The sequence below is a fragment of the Alexandromys fortis genome, unplaced genomic scaffold (assembly GCF_014885135.2).
Source record: "Alexandromys fortis isolate MF-2015 unplaced genomic scaffold, M_Fortis_MF-2015_v1.1 scaffold_334, whole genome shotgun sequence".
Taxonomy (NCBI): domain Eukaryota; kingdom Metazoa; phylum Chordata; class Mammalia; order Rodentia; family Cricetidae; genus Alexandromys; species Alexandromys fortis.
The window spans coordinates 368,675-386,014 of NW_026068274.1; the positions used below are offsets into that span (position 1 = coordinate 368,675).

General features: G+C 39.3%; 2 gene segments (V, D, J or C); both read right to left on the reverse strand.

Moving 5' to 3' along the window:
- Window positions 1–1,029: 1,029 nt before the first annotated feature.
- LOC126494622 (Ig lambda-1 chain C region-like) lies at window positions 1,030–4,044 on the reverse strand. The segment is given in 3 exon segments: window positions 1,030–1,473; window positions 2,694–2,733; window positions 4,018–4,044. Coding segments are annotated over 3 exon segments (384 nt in total).
- A 476-nt stretch (window positions 4,045–4,520) lies between these two features.
- Window positions 4,521–17,340, reverse strand: part of LOC126494628 (immunoglobulin lambda variable 4-69-like) — a 442,151-nt gene continuing 429,331 nt past the window's right edge. The window contains 2 exon segments of the V gene segment in view: window positions 4,521–4,970; window positions 6,359–6,396. Of these exon segments, the coding sequence occupies window positions 4,654–4,970; window positions 6,359–6,396 (355 nt within the window).

A 17,340-nucleotide genomic window follows, 5' to 3' on the forward strand; every position in this document is an offset into this window, starting at 1 on the left:
CTCACCTCACTTTGTCTTTGCATGACTTGAGTATACTCATGAATTCAACTTTGAAACATTTTCTATTAGTCAATCAGAGTTCCTCAGGAGTGCTAATTTTGGGGTCATTCCTAAATTGACTTTTTACAAGGTTTATACTCACAAAGACCATGTCCAGGCTCCAATCCTTAACAACTTTACTCATGCTCTATCCCTAACCTGATTTGATATTCTTTTAATTTTTTGAAAACACATGCAACATTCTGATCACAGTTACTCCTCCTTCATGCCCTCCAAGATCCTCCTTATCTCCATATCCATTCATCTCTAAGGGCTCCCTCCCCTCTTCTCCTTGCTTTCTTTAGAAACCAATTGGGATTCTAGGAAAGTCTTGTTCTCTGTATGGTACCCAGATATTTAGTCATACTTGGAACCTTCAGCCCTGATGAATGGCAAATCCCAAAATCTAGTTCTGAAGTGGAAACATGTCAAAGTTTCTCATATCCAGCACTGAATGCCTCTGACAGCATTTGGGCTGGATATCATGTCTTGTTTCTTTTAGTTCATATACCTATCAAGGCTGACTACAACCATACTGTAACCTTCATGAACACCTCACATGCATTATCTTTAGCCTGATTTTACTTCTTTGTACAGATTGTAATAAACTTTCAATTTCCTAATACTATCTATTCATTTTGACTTGAGTAATAGAAACTAAGATAGCATATAATAGAACTGTCCCAGACTCCAAATTATAATTTTAAGGAAGATGGTTAGGCACCAGTAGATTTTTAGAAAGGGATTTAACATAGGATTAGGGCTATTAAAGAGTGAAATTAGGGAAATCTATTACACTCACACTGTAAAATTCATGGTATGATCAAAGGTCCAGAGGAGAGGTGGGAAATTGTGCCTGCATGGAGCAGGTACTCCCTAGGGTGATTATGCAGGATATCACCCCAGTTACAAATCAAGGGGTTCCAGCAAATTCCCACACTACTGTGAATACCAGTGAAATGTACACTAAAACAAATGAGTACAGTAGAATTACAGGTTGAGAACAGATATTTTATTTTGCATTTCAGGAGCAGGGAGAAGGGCTATGATAGGCAAGAGCAGTATTTGTTCATTATTCTAATCCCAGTTTCTATGGGTAAGATGAATATTGGAAGGCCTAGGAACACATTGTAGGGGACAAACTCTTCTCTACTTTTATCCTTTCATGAGTGACCTCACAGCTGACTTTGTTTTTAGATTTCCATGCATCTTCTGTCAAAGTCAAGAAGCTGGTAGCCAAGTACTTGTTGCCCTGTTTGGAAGGTTTACTTGTCTCCACACCCTGGGTGATAGTTGTACCATCTGCTTTCCAGGTCACTGCCAAATCACCAGGGTAAAAGTCATTGATCATACACACCAGTGTGGCCTTGCTGGTCTTGAGCTCCTCAGGAGAAGGTGGAAACAAGGTGACTGAAGGTTGAGATATGGGCTGACCTGCAGGGTGAAGAAAGAGAAATTCAGAAGAAATCTTGGTTTCCCAATAGAAATCCTAGAGGTAGTGTTAGCATGTCCCAAGTTTAATGACTATATTTGAATGGAATACAGAAAGTGGGGTATACATTTCTTTCATATACTCCCTGTGTACCTAGGAATTAAGTACTCCACATTTGTGCCACACTTCACTGGATTCTGACCTTCAACACAGACACCTAACCTTTATGTCCTTGACCTTGTATCCTCTCTGCTTTTTAAAGATGTCTACCGTCCATCTGTCCCACTCTGAGGACAGTTCTGATGGAAAACCTCTGCTCAGACTAAACTTTATAGTTAGGCATTTATTTTCATCCAAATCATGGCCCCTGGGTCTGTGATTTCTGCTCAGCAAAGTATGTATCTGCTTGAACTGTATCTAATTCTGCAGAATGAGAGAATATTCCCCTTTCTGGATGTGGTGTTTTATTTTTATACATCAATACCAGATCTACATGAATACAGTTGCTCTGTTTTCTAAGCAGTGTCTTAGAGAGACCCAGGAACACAACTTTCTAGTCACATATTCAGTCTCTCTCTCCTGACTTTCTGTGTCCTGAGATCCCTTCCCTTTCTTCATACTAAATTTCCTGAGTTCTAGATAGGTTACTGCTCTGTTCATTACTTTCCTGGAAGATTTGGAATCCTTTCTATCTCCTGCCTGTCTTATAAACTGGATCCTGAGTTCTAATGGCTAGTTTATCTGAACTCTGACAAGTTATTTACCAGCCTCATTGTTGAGTGTTCTACAGTCTCCTAATTCAACTCTCTCTCTCTCTCTCTCTCTCTCTCTCTCTCTCTCTCTCTCTCTCTCTCTGCTTCTGTTCTCTGTTCTTCCTTCTCAATAAGATAACAATTTACTTTACTCCTCACAAATTCTACCAGAAAGACACACACACTCATAGATAGTGGCACATTGAAGTACTTATCAGAGCAGTGGATACTGCACCAGAATGAAAGACAGACCTTGAGAATTTATATTTTTTGGCCCCCTGCCTACGAGATTAGACATGAAAGGTCACAGGGAACCATTTGAGGTGAGGCACAGAATCTAGAGAAGAAAGAGATTATGTTCCTAGAGAGAAGCTGAAGCATGAAGTAGAATAGAGAATGAGAAATAGTCCACTGCAAAAATCATCTCAAACCTTGAAGATTACAGTAACAGAAGAAAAAAAGTGACTTACCTAGGACAGTCAATTTGGTGCCTCCGCCGAACACCCAACACTGTGATATACACTCATGCAAAAACCCTCCATGCACCTTATCCTATACTTTCAGCTGTGATGTATGTAGTCCTTGATGATTCTGGGCATGTGATGATCTTTCTTCCCATGACCCCATTTGTCTTCTGAGATATCCTTGCCAGAAAGTCATCCATAAATTTTCCACACCCTTTTTAAAAGAAGCTCTTTACAGGGTAAGAATTAAAGAGAGGATCCCTTGGTGACAGCTCAAGGAAGCAAGCATGAAGTCTATGCAAAGTCTTGGGACCATTGACTCAGTCACTGCACCTTCTGCCTGGCAAAAAATGAAGAGAGGGGTCTGGGGCCCTGCAGAATACAACAGGTGGAGAACACGCGCAACCATCGGCTTCATACACATCTCATCTTCCTTCATGTGGTGAAATCTTTACCAATAATGCATTACTAAACACTGTAGGGTCATGTCATGTAGTCATTTAATGACAACTTGACTATTATATGACATGAAGAAATAATCAATAACTTCTTTTGAAGTTTGATATGATATCTGTACTTTCTCTTTGTAAACCCAGAAATATTATCATAGCTGATAAGATACAACTTCTGGAATGTGCTTTCATAACATGATATATGGAAGGAGTCTTATCAAAATCCACGTGTAAGGATTGTTACAGGCTATTTGATGGGGATATGGGAAGATTACTATATCTGAGTTTCCTAATTTTTGTGTTCAAATTTGTCAGTGAAATCTTGAACAAAGGATGAGGAAGTGAGTCTCTGAACAATATCTGTGTCTGGATGAGTGTTGGCACTGTCTCCACCAAGGAATATTTCTGTGAGAGTACCCAGGATCTTCACTTCCAACTATTGGGCACAGACTTTATCATGCCATAGCAATGAAAAGTGCCATGTGGCACAAATCCCACAGGTTCTTCCTAGTTCAGAAACAGGTATTTGGCGACCTGTGATTAAGCTTTATGTTGTCACCTGTCACTCTGCTTCATTGTTGAAGAATATTTCTAGCTATGAAGACTGTCATGCTGGACTGTCTGATCCACCAAAGTTCTGGATGTAGTCAGGGTTTATACAGATTATGAGCTATAGAGTCCCTATGTCTCAAACACAGTAAATATTTACTGACATGGACAGATGCTGGACCACTGAAGGCTGACGGCCAATTTCAAAGATTGTGGTTGATACTAAACTGAAGTACACACTGGTGTGCTTATGCACATGAGAGGATTTGGTCCAGTAAAGACCTAAGTCTACCCAAGGAACTGACATAAGTTTAAATCTTAGGTCTCACTCTGTCTTCCTTGACCTCACCTGACATGGCGTTGAGTAGTTCTAGAATTTGACTCTGAAATCACTTCCTTTGAAACATTATTTGGCACCCTTCTGGGATCATTTTGGATCCATCATTTCTCATTTGATGCTGTTATTTTGCTTGAGTGATTATCCCACCTCATGCCCAAATATAGAGGGCCATTAACATCAATGTTTTGAATTGTATAATAAAATTTACTAGGTTCATTGTAAGATTTCATATATTTGAGGACTTCCTATATATTAATTGTTTAGCCTGAAACATGATAGTTTACCTGAGCTGTATTCTAAATGAGTGTCCCTGCATACCAGGGATCAGACAATAATGCAGAGCAAGGGAAATGTCACTTTTAGGGTGATACCCTCTGAATGTTTCCAAGGAAAACTAATTTCTCACAGGAAACCTGATCCCACCTCCCCACATTGCAGGTTCAATGATTCAAAATTGAATATATAATGAGAACAAATGGACAAGGCAGTACCTCTGATTAACTAATGATATTTTATTGAATATTCAGTGGGTAAAAGAGAAGCCTGGATTCCCTAGTATAGAGAAGAGACCCCATTCTGAGTCTCCTAGCTCCACACTTCCCAGGCTCAGGAGAAGTCTGGGCTCCTAGCTACATTGTGCAGGGGACAAACTCTTCTCCACAAGACTCCCTTCATGAGTAACTTTGCAGGAAACGCTCTTGTAAGATCTCCACTGGTCTGCTGTCAAACTTAGATAGCTGCTGGCCATGTAGTTTTTGTTTTCTTTGGTGGATTTTGTAGTCTGCACACCCTGGGTGATAGGCACACCATCTGCCGCCCAAGCCACTGTTACAGTACGTGGGGAGAAGTCGTTGATCAGACACACCAGTGTGGCTTTGTTTGTCTGGAGCTCCTCAGGTGAAGGTGGAAACACCGTGATTTTGGGAGAAGATTTGGGCTGACCTGTGTGAATAAAAGGGGAATTGTTTCAAGAGACAAAATAAAAACTATCGAATCTCAGTGACTCTTCATATTTGTAATCTTATTCACCTGCAACTTTCTCATCTGCCCCTTTGAGCCTCAGTGAATAATCTTCTTAGTAGTCAAAGGTTTCCAGGATACCCTCCCAAGTTACATGAACTGGACTCCTCCTCTCTTCCCCCATTCCCCAACTATCAGTAGGTATGACTGTGTTCTCTCCACCCTATTGTCTATAATCTAATTTGGAATTTGCCCCATATCTGATCACCTTCCCTAGCCCAGCTGTCTCCTCTTTATTCTTGTCGTGGTCAGAGCTCTTTGCTGAATAAGCTACATTCCACCTTGCTCTGAAGATTGAATTTTAACTAAGTAAGGAGACCCATTCTTTGTCCCCAGCACCTAGAGGCACTGAGCCTCCTGTAATCTTGGACAGCAAGGTCTCCACGTTAATCTCCTCAGCATTTTCACTGAGTAGTCTGATCCGTACAAAGAAGATCTGAGGCTACTCTAGGGTTTTAGCGACTCCTGCTTAGTTTGACCTGACCACTATATCCATTCCCCTGGCTATGTTCTGGAGGTTTTTTTCTCCTCAGATGCAAGAGCATAACAGTCACTTGCTCACAGAAACAGTTTCCTTACCTGATGGTCAGGAAGTATTCTGAAACCCCCAGTTTGTCCCTCATTCCTGACCTCCCAAATTTTATACGCCATTTAAAGAATCTGACAATTAAAAAAAAGAATCTGACAATGGAAACACAAGGCATCATAACCCAGGATTAAGGGTCTTTATAGACATAATCCCAGCTAATCTTGAGGTGACCAGGATTTGGTTACCCTGATAATAAATACTGTCTCTGTGCCTATAGGACCTCAGTAGCTCAGTAAATGGTCAGATAACTGAAGACAATTACAAACTTACTCCTTCACTATGCTTGCGTGTTTCCCACTTTGTTAATCCAAGACCCTGGAAGCTGCCCTTACATATCTAGATCCAACCCTTCACATTCTAAGAAGATATTGTGGGCTCTGACAAAGTCCTAGTGCCCGTTCTTTGACCCAGTCCATGATTCCCAATGATTAATCTGTCTGAGAACAAGAATAAAGCCCTTGACTCTGATCAGACCCTAACTGAAGCCCATGAGATCACAACATATTTATTAGAATCTGAGGCCATCTGCTTCTGATTTGCTGGCCCTTCCTTCAGATTTCTCCTAATTGCCCATCTCCCCTAGTCACCATGAAGAAGGCTAAGGATTCAGTCCTTAAGTTAGGGGAGTGAAGATGAGAAGTTCTCAGAGAGAAAAAAAAAACAGATCCTTCTAAGACAACACATGCTGGGCTGAATAGAAAGGAGAATTAAAGCCACTTACCTAGGACAGTGAGCTGGGTTCCGCCGCCGAAAACATACCACAGTGACTGAGACTCAAACCAAAACCTGTGGGGCCAGCACCTGGGCCTGTTCTCTGGCAGCTGGGCTGGGTCAAAACATTAGCTGGCTCTAATGGGTGGAGCTGTGACCTCACTTGAGGATAGGTGGATGGTAATCCTTCCAAATGCTTGTGTTCTTCTCAGGCAGGCACTCCCATGGAGTTGCTTCCCCACCATGTGTACCTGATATTACCAATCATGACAGCAATATAGAAGATCCCAAAGAAATCTTGAGTGGAACATTATTTCAGGTGACTTTGTTGAGTGACATAAAGTCCAGTTGTTTTAGCCTTGTTTTACAGACAGAGATGCTGTTCCTCACGAATTTGTATAGTCCCAATTAGTCACCTTCTTTGGAACCAAGGACATAGGACCACTCTTGCCTTATGAAACTTCCCCAGAGAGAATTTCCTTCGATTTTCTACTTACAGAGATATAGCTCATGTGCACTTCATTCTTATGTGGTTTCTCAGAATACAGGATCTGTTCACCATTCTATTTATCCTTACACACACATACACACCTATCTTTGTATATACATACACCCAAGAACCCAAGAATGTCCATAAAGCACCCATCTATTTGTTTTTCATTTTGGTATATGAGTAGGCTACTCTGACTGTCACCTTCATAGTTTCCTAGAACTTCTTGCACAAAAGACAAAAATAACCTGAAGAGAGTTCAGCAGCCTCTCTTGTGTCTCAAAGAACCCTCTCTTTCCCATCATTTTCCTCTCCTTTGTGTTTGAAACTTCCAACATTCTTACTATTATCTTTCCTTTCCCTTTGATCAGCATACACTGTTCAGTCTAAGACCATCATCAGCATAGTGCCTGCCCTGTCCTCTTCATGTTATTACTGAATATGACTTGCATTGTGCACTATGCAAAGCCACCCAGGAATCTGTGATTGTCCTATTCTTTCTTTTTGCTACTAATTCAGGAATATTATTTCTTTATGAATGTTATATGGGAACCTTAAATTCAATATTCCCCAACCAAATATTTCCCTGAAAATTGATTCTTTGTAATGCCTTTTTTGGCAATTTCTTTCTAGTATAGAGCTGGAAGTCATCCCGGAATATTTTCATCTCATTGAATCAACATAATTTTTGTTAGTCTACACAGTACAACATGCCACTAAAATATTCAAAACACAATGACTAACACCCAGCTCACATCAAAGACTCATGTTGACAAGAATCCTTAGGTTTTGTTGAAATTTTATCTCTCAGTTTTTAAATTAATAAAAAACTTCATGAATATGTATGCTTATGGGCTTTCTCTGTGTAAATTTAGTGCCCTTAGAGACCAGAAGAAGGTGTCAGATATTCTGGAGCTAGGATTATTGGCCATTGTTATACACACAATGTGGCTCCTGGAAACTAAACTTGGGTCTTCTGTCAGAGTAGTACACTTTCTTAATCACTGAGCCATCTCTTCAGCTCTCCAAGATTATTATTTTACAATAGAAGATTATTCAGTGGGTTGAGGCTACCATTTTATTTTTTTCCTTCTTGTCCTCTACTGTCAATTCCATCAACATGATAATTTGCCACTGGTTAAAGACTGGTATTTTTAAATATATTACTAGCATAAACCTAACCCTTGTTTTTTTTAGTAAGAAAAGCAAGCATTCTTCTTTTAATATTGGAAGGAAACTTCTCCAGTCAGTAATTCTTTTAAAAATTACATATTTTTTATCCATACTTAAGGCATAACATTTGAGTCGGAAACAAGGACAAACTTCAACTTATTCTTTCATCATTTACAATAGTTCACAGATTCTGGATAGTCAGATCTAATGAAATAGGTTTGGGGATACAAATTCCTGGTAAAATTCTAGCCAATCAACAGAGAAACCTGAAGGAATGAGTCAAGGAGTCATTGAACTAACATGAGAAGGAAGTGACTGAATGCAAAAGCAACTTATAAAGTCTACACACTTCTCTGATATATAAGTGACCATAATTTAGACATCACAAAGGGATCCATTTATGACTCAGTAACATTATAGAAAATGCTCTAGAAATAAATAACATAGAATGTCGTATAAACATGCTTTGCATTGTGAATAAACTACTTGGCTTTTTAACTTAAAGGTGAGTTATCAGAGTATAATCTTGTTCCTTGATGAAAATGCTGAGTATTGTCAGATAATTTTCTTTCTAAATTAAGTATATACTGCATCATAATTGCAGCCATTACAAAAAGTGACTTTTTGAGAAACACAGAATTAATTATAAAAGCAAGGGAGAATAGGAAAGGCTGGTTGGTACATGGTCCAACATGACAGTGTTGGTCCTGATTAAATGAAGAAGGATATAGGAGAGAAAAGTATGATATGGAGGGACGTCTAACATTAAATACCTTTTGAAACATCATATGGAAACCTACTTCTAAAGAAGTTTCATAAAATATGCACATATATGAAAAGAATTCAAATAGTTATCAGGTATTGTGGTGGTGGGGATAAGACAACATCCAAACTAGATATAGTATGCCTCAGAGTAAAATTCCCTGTACTAGTAATTTAATATATTTTGTTGAATCATTGGTGAAAGACCTCCTATCCCCTCTGCAACATTCCAGGTTTTTGCCAATGTTATTGGTTCCTCTTTACAACCTGATGGTAAACTTTTGTCACTGAAGTCAATGATATCACTGAACACAATGATGTCACTGAACACAGGAAAGTTGAGTTGGTGCTTCACCTCTATTGATTAGCACTTATTATATTGGAAGGTATGCTGCATGATACCGGGGGAAAAAGATAATCACCAACATAACTTAATTACAAACAATATGGCATACAACAGCAACCTGCTTGTAGATATACTGATGCAATAGAGGCCCAGATGTTATGGTAATACCAACTATCCTGGTTTGATTTAGCACTTACTCAATGAGATGGAATCCATATCTGGAATTACAAAGTGGCCAAGATCCTCAGGTTAAATAAGTCATGACTCTAGGTGAAAATCTACTATTATTATTTTGTTAAAGAACAACAATAAAAGGAAGTTTTTGCAATTGATAGTTACTGGCAAAGAGAAAATGAGTGACAGTGAGTATATCATTCACCCACAAAGCAAGCTCCATACCCAAGATTCACTGGTCAACACAAAATGAACTTCATGTTTTTTGTATGCTTTTTTTTGTTTTAGTATTTTTGCCTTAATGGTTTATTTGCTTGCTTTTGTTTTTGTATTTTTTTTTTCTTAAGCAGAAAATAACATAAAATTGGGTAGGTAAGGATCGGGGAGGATCTGAGAATATTTGGGGTAGGGGAAAGAATATCATTAAAATATATTTAAATAATGAAAAGAATGAAATTAGAATTATTCAGTGTGCTACGATTGTAATTTTGAACAGATTTTCTGATGTTTCTAGATTTTTCAGAAATGTAATTTGAATGAACTGTTATAATTATGTTTCAATAATAAAAGAACTTTACTGGATGTTTACTTTATGCCACATTCTGCTGCTGGGTGACAAGATTTTGAAGATTTCCATTAGAGTCCTTACAATGGACATACCAGATGGGATCTTCTGTGGCATTTGTATAATTTCTTATTTACTGTCATTAATAATAATGTTAAGCTCACCCTTTCTGCTTATACGCATTTGGTTACAGTTTTCATTATGGTCCCTGCTTAGGAATAATTTGTAGAGTGGAATTGTACCATGAAGATATCAACATGTATTTTAAAACTCACTGCTATTCCTGAAATTGCCGTGCATTTATATTCCTAAAGATTGCAAATTTCTTCCATGAAATTCTGGTAATTCCTACTTTAAATCTGATCACTTTAATTCTCCCTCCACAGGGATCTTGGACTTGGGATATTATAAGTGTTCCTTCCCATCTCCAGGCTGTGTTCTAAGTATAGTGTCTGTCCATTGACTTCTTTGGTCTCTACCTCTATCCTTGGTATGGGAGTTCCTTCTGTTTGTGTGTTGCTTTCATTGGTGAATGAATAAAGAAACTGCCTTGGCATAGCTGATAGGGTAGAACTTAGGTAGGTGGAGAAGACAGAACTGAGTACTGGGAGGAAGAAAGCAGAGGCAGAGAGATGCCATGGATCCATAGCTGGAGGTAGATGTGCTGAAACTTTTCTGGTAGGCCACCACCTCATGGTGATACACAGATTGATAGAAATGGGTTAAACTAATATGTAAGAGTTAGCCAATAAGAAGTTAGAGCTAATGGTCAAACCATGTTTTAATTAATACAATTTCTGTGTGTTTATTTTGGATGTAAGCTAACCGGGTGGCCGGGACAAACAAGCCGCCCCTCCTTGCAACATGTCCTCAAATATGACCATACAGTTTGCTATTGGAACCACCTTTTCTAAGACACACTTCAACTTTGGTGGTCTCCTGTTGTACTGGATGATTTTGTGTCAACTTGACACCAGGTTGAATCATCAGAAAGGAAGGAACCTCAGTTGAGAAAATGCCTGTATGTTGTAGGGCATTTTCTCAATTAGTAATTAATGTGGGATGACCCAGCCCATTGCAGGTGGAGCCTTCCTTGGAGTGGAGAGCCTAGGTTCTGAAAGAAAGCAGGCTGAGCAAGTCATGGGAAGCAAACCTGTAAACAGACCCCCCATGGCCTCTGAATCAACTCCTGCCTCCAGCATCCTGCACTTTTGAGTTCCTGTCTGACTTACTTCAGTGATGAATAGCAATATAGAATATGAAATGAATAAACTCTTTGCTCTCCAATTTGCTCTTTGGTCATGGTGTTTGTTGCAGCAATAGAACCATAAGACACCTACATTAATCCTTCTGATGCCTTTCTCATACCTCAAAGCAAAGGTTAGAACTTTAGACCTTTTGATCCTCTGTCTCTGCCCAGTAGCTCAGTTCTCTACTGAGTGCCCCATTCTCCCTATTTCAATTATTGTTGTACTCAAAATATGTGATGCTAGCACTATTTTTTCCTTTATTGTTCCTAAAATGGACAGTGGGTCTTACTCTTCAACTGGAAAAAGTCCCTTTGGTTCAGATATTATATTATACTCTATATTATCTCTGTATTATATACTCTATATTATCAGGCCTTAACCCCAGTAACTGTTTATGAATACCCTAGTGACTGAAGTTTGTATCCTCGGGGCAGGGCAAGTCAAGCACTATTTTTTGCCTATAGCCTGTCTTTCCCAAAATATTAGACAGTAATGGTAATGTAACTACATGTTAGAGTACATGTTTATCGTGTACCCTGCCTTGTGCTCCATATCTGTTACCTTTCTCCAGAAAGAAAAAATATATTAACATAACATTTTTTGGCAATTCTCAGATGGTGAATTCCTGGGAGCAATGGCACTACCAAAAGATACAGTGACTGTTGAGAGCTCTGTGGCCCTTGACACCTGTACTACATGCAGCCCAATGAAGATAAATTTCTTCTGTATCATTATTTGGAACCCATAGCTTGACAGAATCCATGGCTAGCAAATATAATGGCAGTGCTTAGCTCACAGGAAATAGGTGAAAGAAGATGGGCAAGAGGAAGAAGAGAAATCATGAGGTTGGGTGGTAAGGAGGGGAAAGAGGAGGGGAGAAGAAAAAAGCAAGCAAGAAAGAAGAGAGGAGAGGACAAATGAGGGGGATGGGGGGAGAAAAGAAGAACAGCAACATCCTGTGCAGCAGCAGACATAACTCCTAATCCTATGTTGTGAACCTGTCTCTCTGATATGTGGTTTCCCTTTGCTCAGAAGATTCAGATAAATGAAATATTATCACAGGTTGAGGAGATTTGAAACCAAGATTACTAACATTACAACATGATAGTAAAAACCAAAGTTATTGTAAACAAATCTACAATTAGCAAAAAGGCAACCCTAAACCAGTATCTACCCATACATTACTCTCAGTCTGGTCCTTCTCATCCTCTCCAAGGTTACCATATTACCTCTTCTCTACTGGCCTTTCCCTGACTGAAGCTCACATACCTGTTCTCCAAGCTCTGAAGACTGAGTAACTGCTTCCTGCCCATGCTCCTAGGCCCACATCCTGCTCCAATGTGCTGTCAACTGGCTCAATGCCTCATTTTGGGGAGCCACACTCCTCACTTGCCCATGCTGGGCTTCATCTGTGGTCAAGGTCACAGGTACCTCTGGCCTAACCAGTGAGCAAGATTTCTGAAGGGGATTCCACTGGCTTGTTGATGATGGCTGCCCAAGTGCACAGAGGTCCACATGGCTCATGGCCCCACCCTCACTCAGCCTGCCCCTCCAGGCATTGTGGTTAATATTCTCTAGAGATCTGTTTTGGGGTGTGTGGGGGTGGGAAAAAAACTGTCTTATTGTGGTCAGGATCCAGAGCTGAACTCCTGTCCTGAGCAGCTGCCAGACTGATCTTATCCCCAGGGACTTGTGTAGAACAAAGCTAACCAGCATGGTTTTCTGGTTCTCCATGGGATACTCCAGAGGTCTGAGGCCTCTCTCAGGTGCCCAGAAGTTACAATGTGTTCACAGATGAGTCTTGATAAGGCAAGAGTCACTGAAAGCTTGAGCTCAGAGTCCTAGATTTCTCAAATCAGGCTCTAAGTGAGTACTCTCCATTCAGGTGAAGTATTATCAAGCCTTCATTGTATAGAATGACTCAATCTGTCCAGATACTGTCTGGCCCTCTCATGAGTCAAACAAGAGTCCAGCAGACTGTGACTTTATAAAGCTCAGGGGAGCAGTAATAGTGAGATTATGCTGAATCTATTAGCTCCAGACCATTGTGTGATATTTTACTTGCTTGGAGATCAGAGGGTGGAGCTAGCCACTAGCTGTCCATAGAAGCTGGACGATGGTGCCACAAACCTTTAATCCCAGCATTCGGTAGGTAGAGCCTAGAAGTAATAAGCTGGGCTGGAGGAGGATCCTGGTCCTTTGGACAGAGGAAGTACACAGGTAAAAAGAAACTAGTGACTGCTCCCAGTTCTTTCATAGTCCAGGTTTTCAGCCCAATATCTGACTCCTGATTTTTATTGATTAAGATTAACTTGGTTAAGAGTTCACCAGACCTGTTTTCTTGTGTGAAATGGTATGGTGTTATACACAGGAGGATTGTGAGTGCTAATGGCGTTGGTATCTGCTGGTTCTATTCTGTTCTCTAGTGAACCAGGTTCCCTTGTTAGCTCTCCTCTGATTTTAGGCTTCTGAGGAACTTTTCAGGAATCTTCTCACAAGGGTCCTTGTTCTGTAGGCATCAACGAGATTCCAAAGAAAATAAAGGCAGAATTTACAATTGCTCTAGGGGTTGGTACAAAGTGAGCTAAAATCCAAGAGGGAGCATGCTCCATAAAGTGTGAGCTCTCCCACCATCTAGAATTTTGTTCCCAGATCCACAATGAACCAAGAGCTGGGATATGCTAGGCATTGTTGCTAGAGGATAGGGATCAGGACATGTTTTTGTTTGAATTCACATTTTAATCCCAGGAATATGATATATAGTTCAATGGAAATGGTAACACTTTTACAATGGCTATGTGCCTTAGTTTCTAAACCTGGGACATTGCCTACTCTTCCTAATATGCAAATTAAAAAATGATACTCTGGTAGATTCTCTAAATTTTGATGCCACAGAATTAAAAGGTGGCAGGAATAGGATTGTCCAGTGATGGCACTTTTCCCTCATTCTAGGTGGCACGGCAATGCTTGGTACAAGGGAATGCATTATGCCAAAAATCTGGTAGTTAATAGATATTCAGTTAAACATAGCTGAATCTGAGTTGACTGAATGGAACTTTCTTATGATTTATTTTTCTTCTGGTGACTTTTGGTTTATCCATATTTTTCTTCTCAATTGCCCCCAAATGCTGCCTACATCTGCAGTAATAAGGCTGTTTCTTCGTTTCCCAACTGCCCTGACTCAAAATAATCACATAGAAACTACATTATTTAAATCACTGTTTGGATAATTACTTAAGTGTGTTGCTAGCTAGCTCTTACATCTAGAATTAACCCATTCCATTATTTTATATTTTGCCATGAGTCTAGAGACCTACCAGCAAAGTTCCAGCTGGCAGCTTGTGTCTTTCCCCTCTATTAGCTTCATTACTTCTCTTGACTCCACCTTCTTTCTCCCAGCATTCAGTTTAGTTTTCCCCACCTAGCACTCCACTGCCCTATCACAAGCCAAGCCAGCTTCTTTATTCATTAACCACTAGAAGCAACACATATACAGAAGGACTTCTCACACCATACATCCAAAGAGAAAAAGTCCCTATTTTTCCACTCCTAGAATATCAGTGAGGATTTGCCCTCTTGCTTTTCAAGTGCTTTTTCTACCACTAACAACTTTTGTAGTACAGGAGACTTACCACAGGGCCTCAGGATTAAATGCTAAACTACTGAGCTATCTCATAAACATTTATAGCAATGTTTGACAAAATTAATTATACCTATTAATAAAATATATGTGATATATCAACACTCATCTACAAATTACAATTATCAGACCAAGGTTATTGGCAAATCCACCAACATTTACTAATTTTTTGGCTTGGGAAGACTCAAAATTCCCTGTATAGAGTTAGGAACATGAGTACACTAAACCATAGTCAACCGAGAGCCTGAAGTAAGAGCATCACCTGAGACAAGGATTTCAAAAACCACCATTGGTACCATAGAGATATTTCACCCCTTAAAAGTTAAAACAAAAAAGGTGCTGGACAGAATGTTCAGCAATTAAGAGTATATACTGCTCTTACAAAAGACCTGGGTTTGTTACATGAGACTGTTCAAAATTACCTGTAACTCCAGTCCAGGACATCTGACATCCTCTTCAGATACTCACATGATTAACATACATACACTCAAGCTTATATATACACGTACCTTAAAGATATCTACTCAAGTTCAGAGCTTCAATTCTCTGGGACCTTTGCTATATTTTCAGTTTGAATATTTTGTTTTAACAGTTCTAGCAAGGATGGCTCAGAAGATAGCAATGTGAACTTCCAGACCTTGTAAGGAGTTTTTCCTCCAATTTTCAGACACACGGAAACTCCTTGTACTCCATGATGTATTTGCTGGATATCAGTATATTTGTCTTCATAAAATTTAAAAGCAAAAAAAAAAAATAGCCCAGAGTTTCACTCATAAGCTGTGGCGGTTTAGATTAATGTAGACAAATTGTGTAGGTATTTGCACAACTTTAATGAAAACAAGACTCACGAAACCAAGGTTCCAGCAAAGTACAAGAAGCAGGAAGGGAAGCGCGGCTTCTACGCACCCAATTTATCAGTAAACATTCGCCCGAGGCAAGCCTGCCCCCAATGGGCGGGCTTATTCCTACATCTACCCCTTTTTGTCTAAATAAGACAGAACTAAACCAAATACAACTATAAATAATAATAACAAATAATAGATATAACAAACAATATTGAGAACAAAAGTTTTACCAGACATTCTATCTCAAGGAGTCTAAATAATGTAGAAAGTAATTACAATTATATAATCTTCAACTCCGTCAAAGATCTGAGAAGGGAATAAATATTACTTAACAAATGAGAGATATCCAAAATGTGCCATAAATGACAGAGACAAGAGACTACCTGGGCAATGACCCAAATTCTCGTTCGCAATGTTGAGTCAACCAACTTTGGCTAAGGCCTAACATAACTGACATACCATTATCAAATGCAAGGAACTTTCTTAGAATTATCCTACCCTGTCTTGGCAAGATAAGACAATCCTGTTTCATAACTTTGTCAGTAGATGAGGTATGGGCTTTTCTTAACCCAAAGGCCAGCTCTGCCAAGAAGACAAGCTCCCAGTGGAGTGTCTTTGGTGCTCAACGTTCTCTCAGGAGTAGAGTGGCATTGCCAGAAGTAATTGTGTCTCGTTGGCACAGAATTCTAGGTTAAAGGCCATTTTCTACAGCTCTTTAAAGAGGCTGAAGATTATACTATCTATACTAAATATCATCTCTATGTAACTAGAAGACCGATTAACCTAAAAATAAACATGGCAAACATAAAATTCTTAATACCTATCTAACTTGAAGACTAAGAAAATAAACAACTGTGCAATATATGAAGACAATGATCTTCACCTGTAAACAATGTCATTATATATCAAATGTAAACAATGTTGTTACATAAATAGTATCAGAGGTAGAAATGTACATTGTGATATGGTCGATGTATCAATACAATATAAGCATACTCTTATAAAAAATAGAGGTAGGAACACTCACATTCAATATTCAATATGTCAATATACAGGAAACAGTACCAATACAATTTTCTAAAAACAGTAACTCACAAATACCAATCATCCCATCAAACCAATTATTCCCCCCCTTTTTTGAACATACCCCTAATTCCATAAAACATCTCCCCATCCCCTCAACCCCAAACCAACCACTAAAAGATGTCCCTAACCCTGAGGGAAAACTCTTTAAGGAGAGGGGATGTCGTCCTCTAAGATTGCTTCAAGCTGACATGGGGGCGCTGTTCTCCTCAGGGGCTCCTGTGAAAGCAAATGATGGTAAAATTCCCAAATTAACCTTTGACCTAAGAAAATTATAACTAGTCCCTGAGCGCTATGAGAAGGTCCGGCCAGAGTGCTGTCAAAAATGTGCACCATTCGAAATTGTCTTGTGCAGTTGGTACCAAAAACAGGTCTCATATTAGCGCATAAAAAAGAGAAAAAAATATTCATGACGTCATAAAAACCAGGTTGAGTTGATGTTGTGGGTCCCCATCTTCATCCTGGAAACTTCAAAAATTGCTGTAGGAAAATTTGTTGCTTGTTATGGGAAATTTAAACATTAACAACAAGGACATATACTGACATATAAAGAAAGACACAGATATGAGGAAAAGCAAAGAAAGTTTATCAAGTATATAATTATCCTCATTCTGTCCCATTCCATGGCTCCTGATCTGAGACAGAAACTCTGAGATATCTCTTA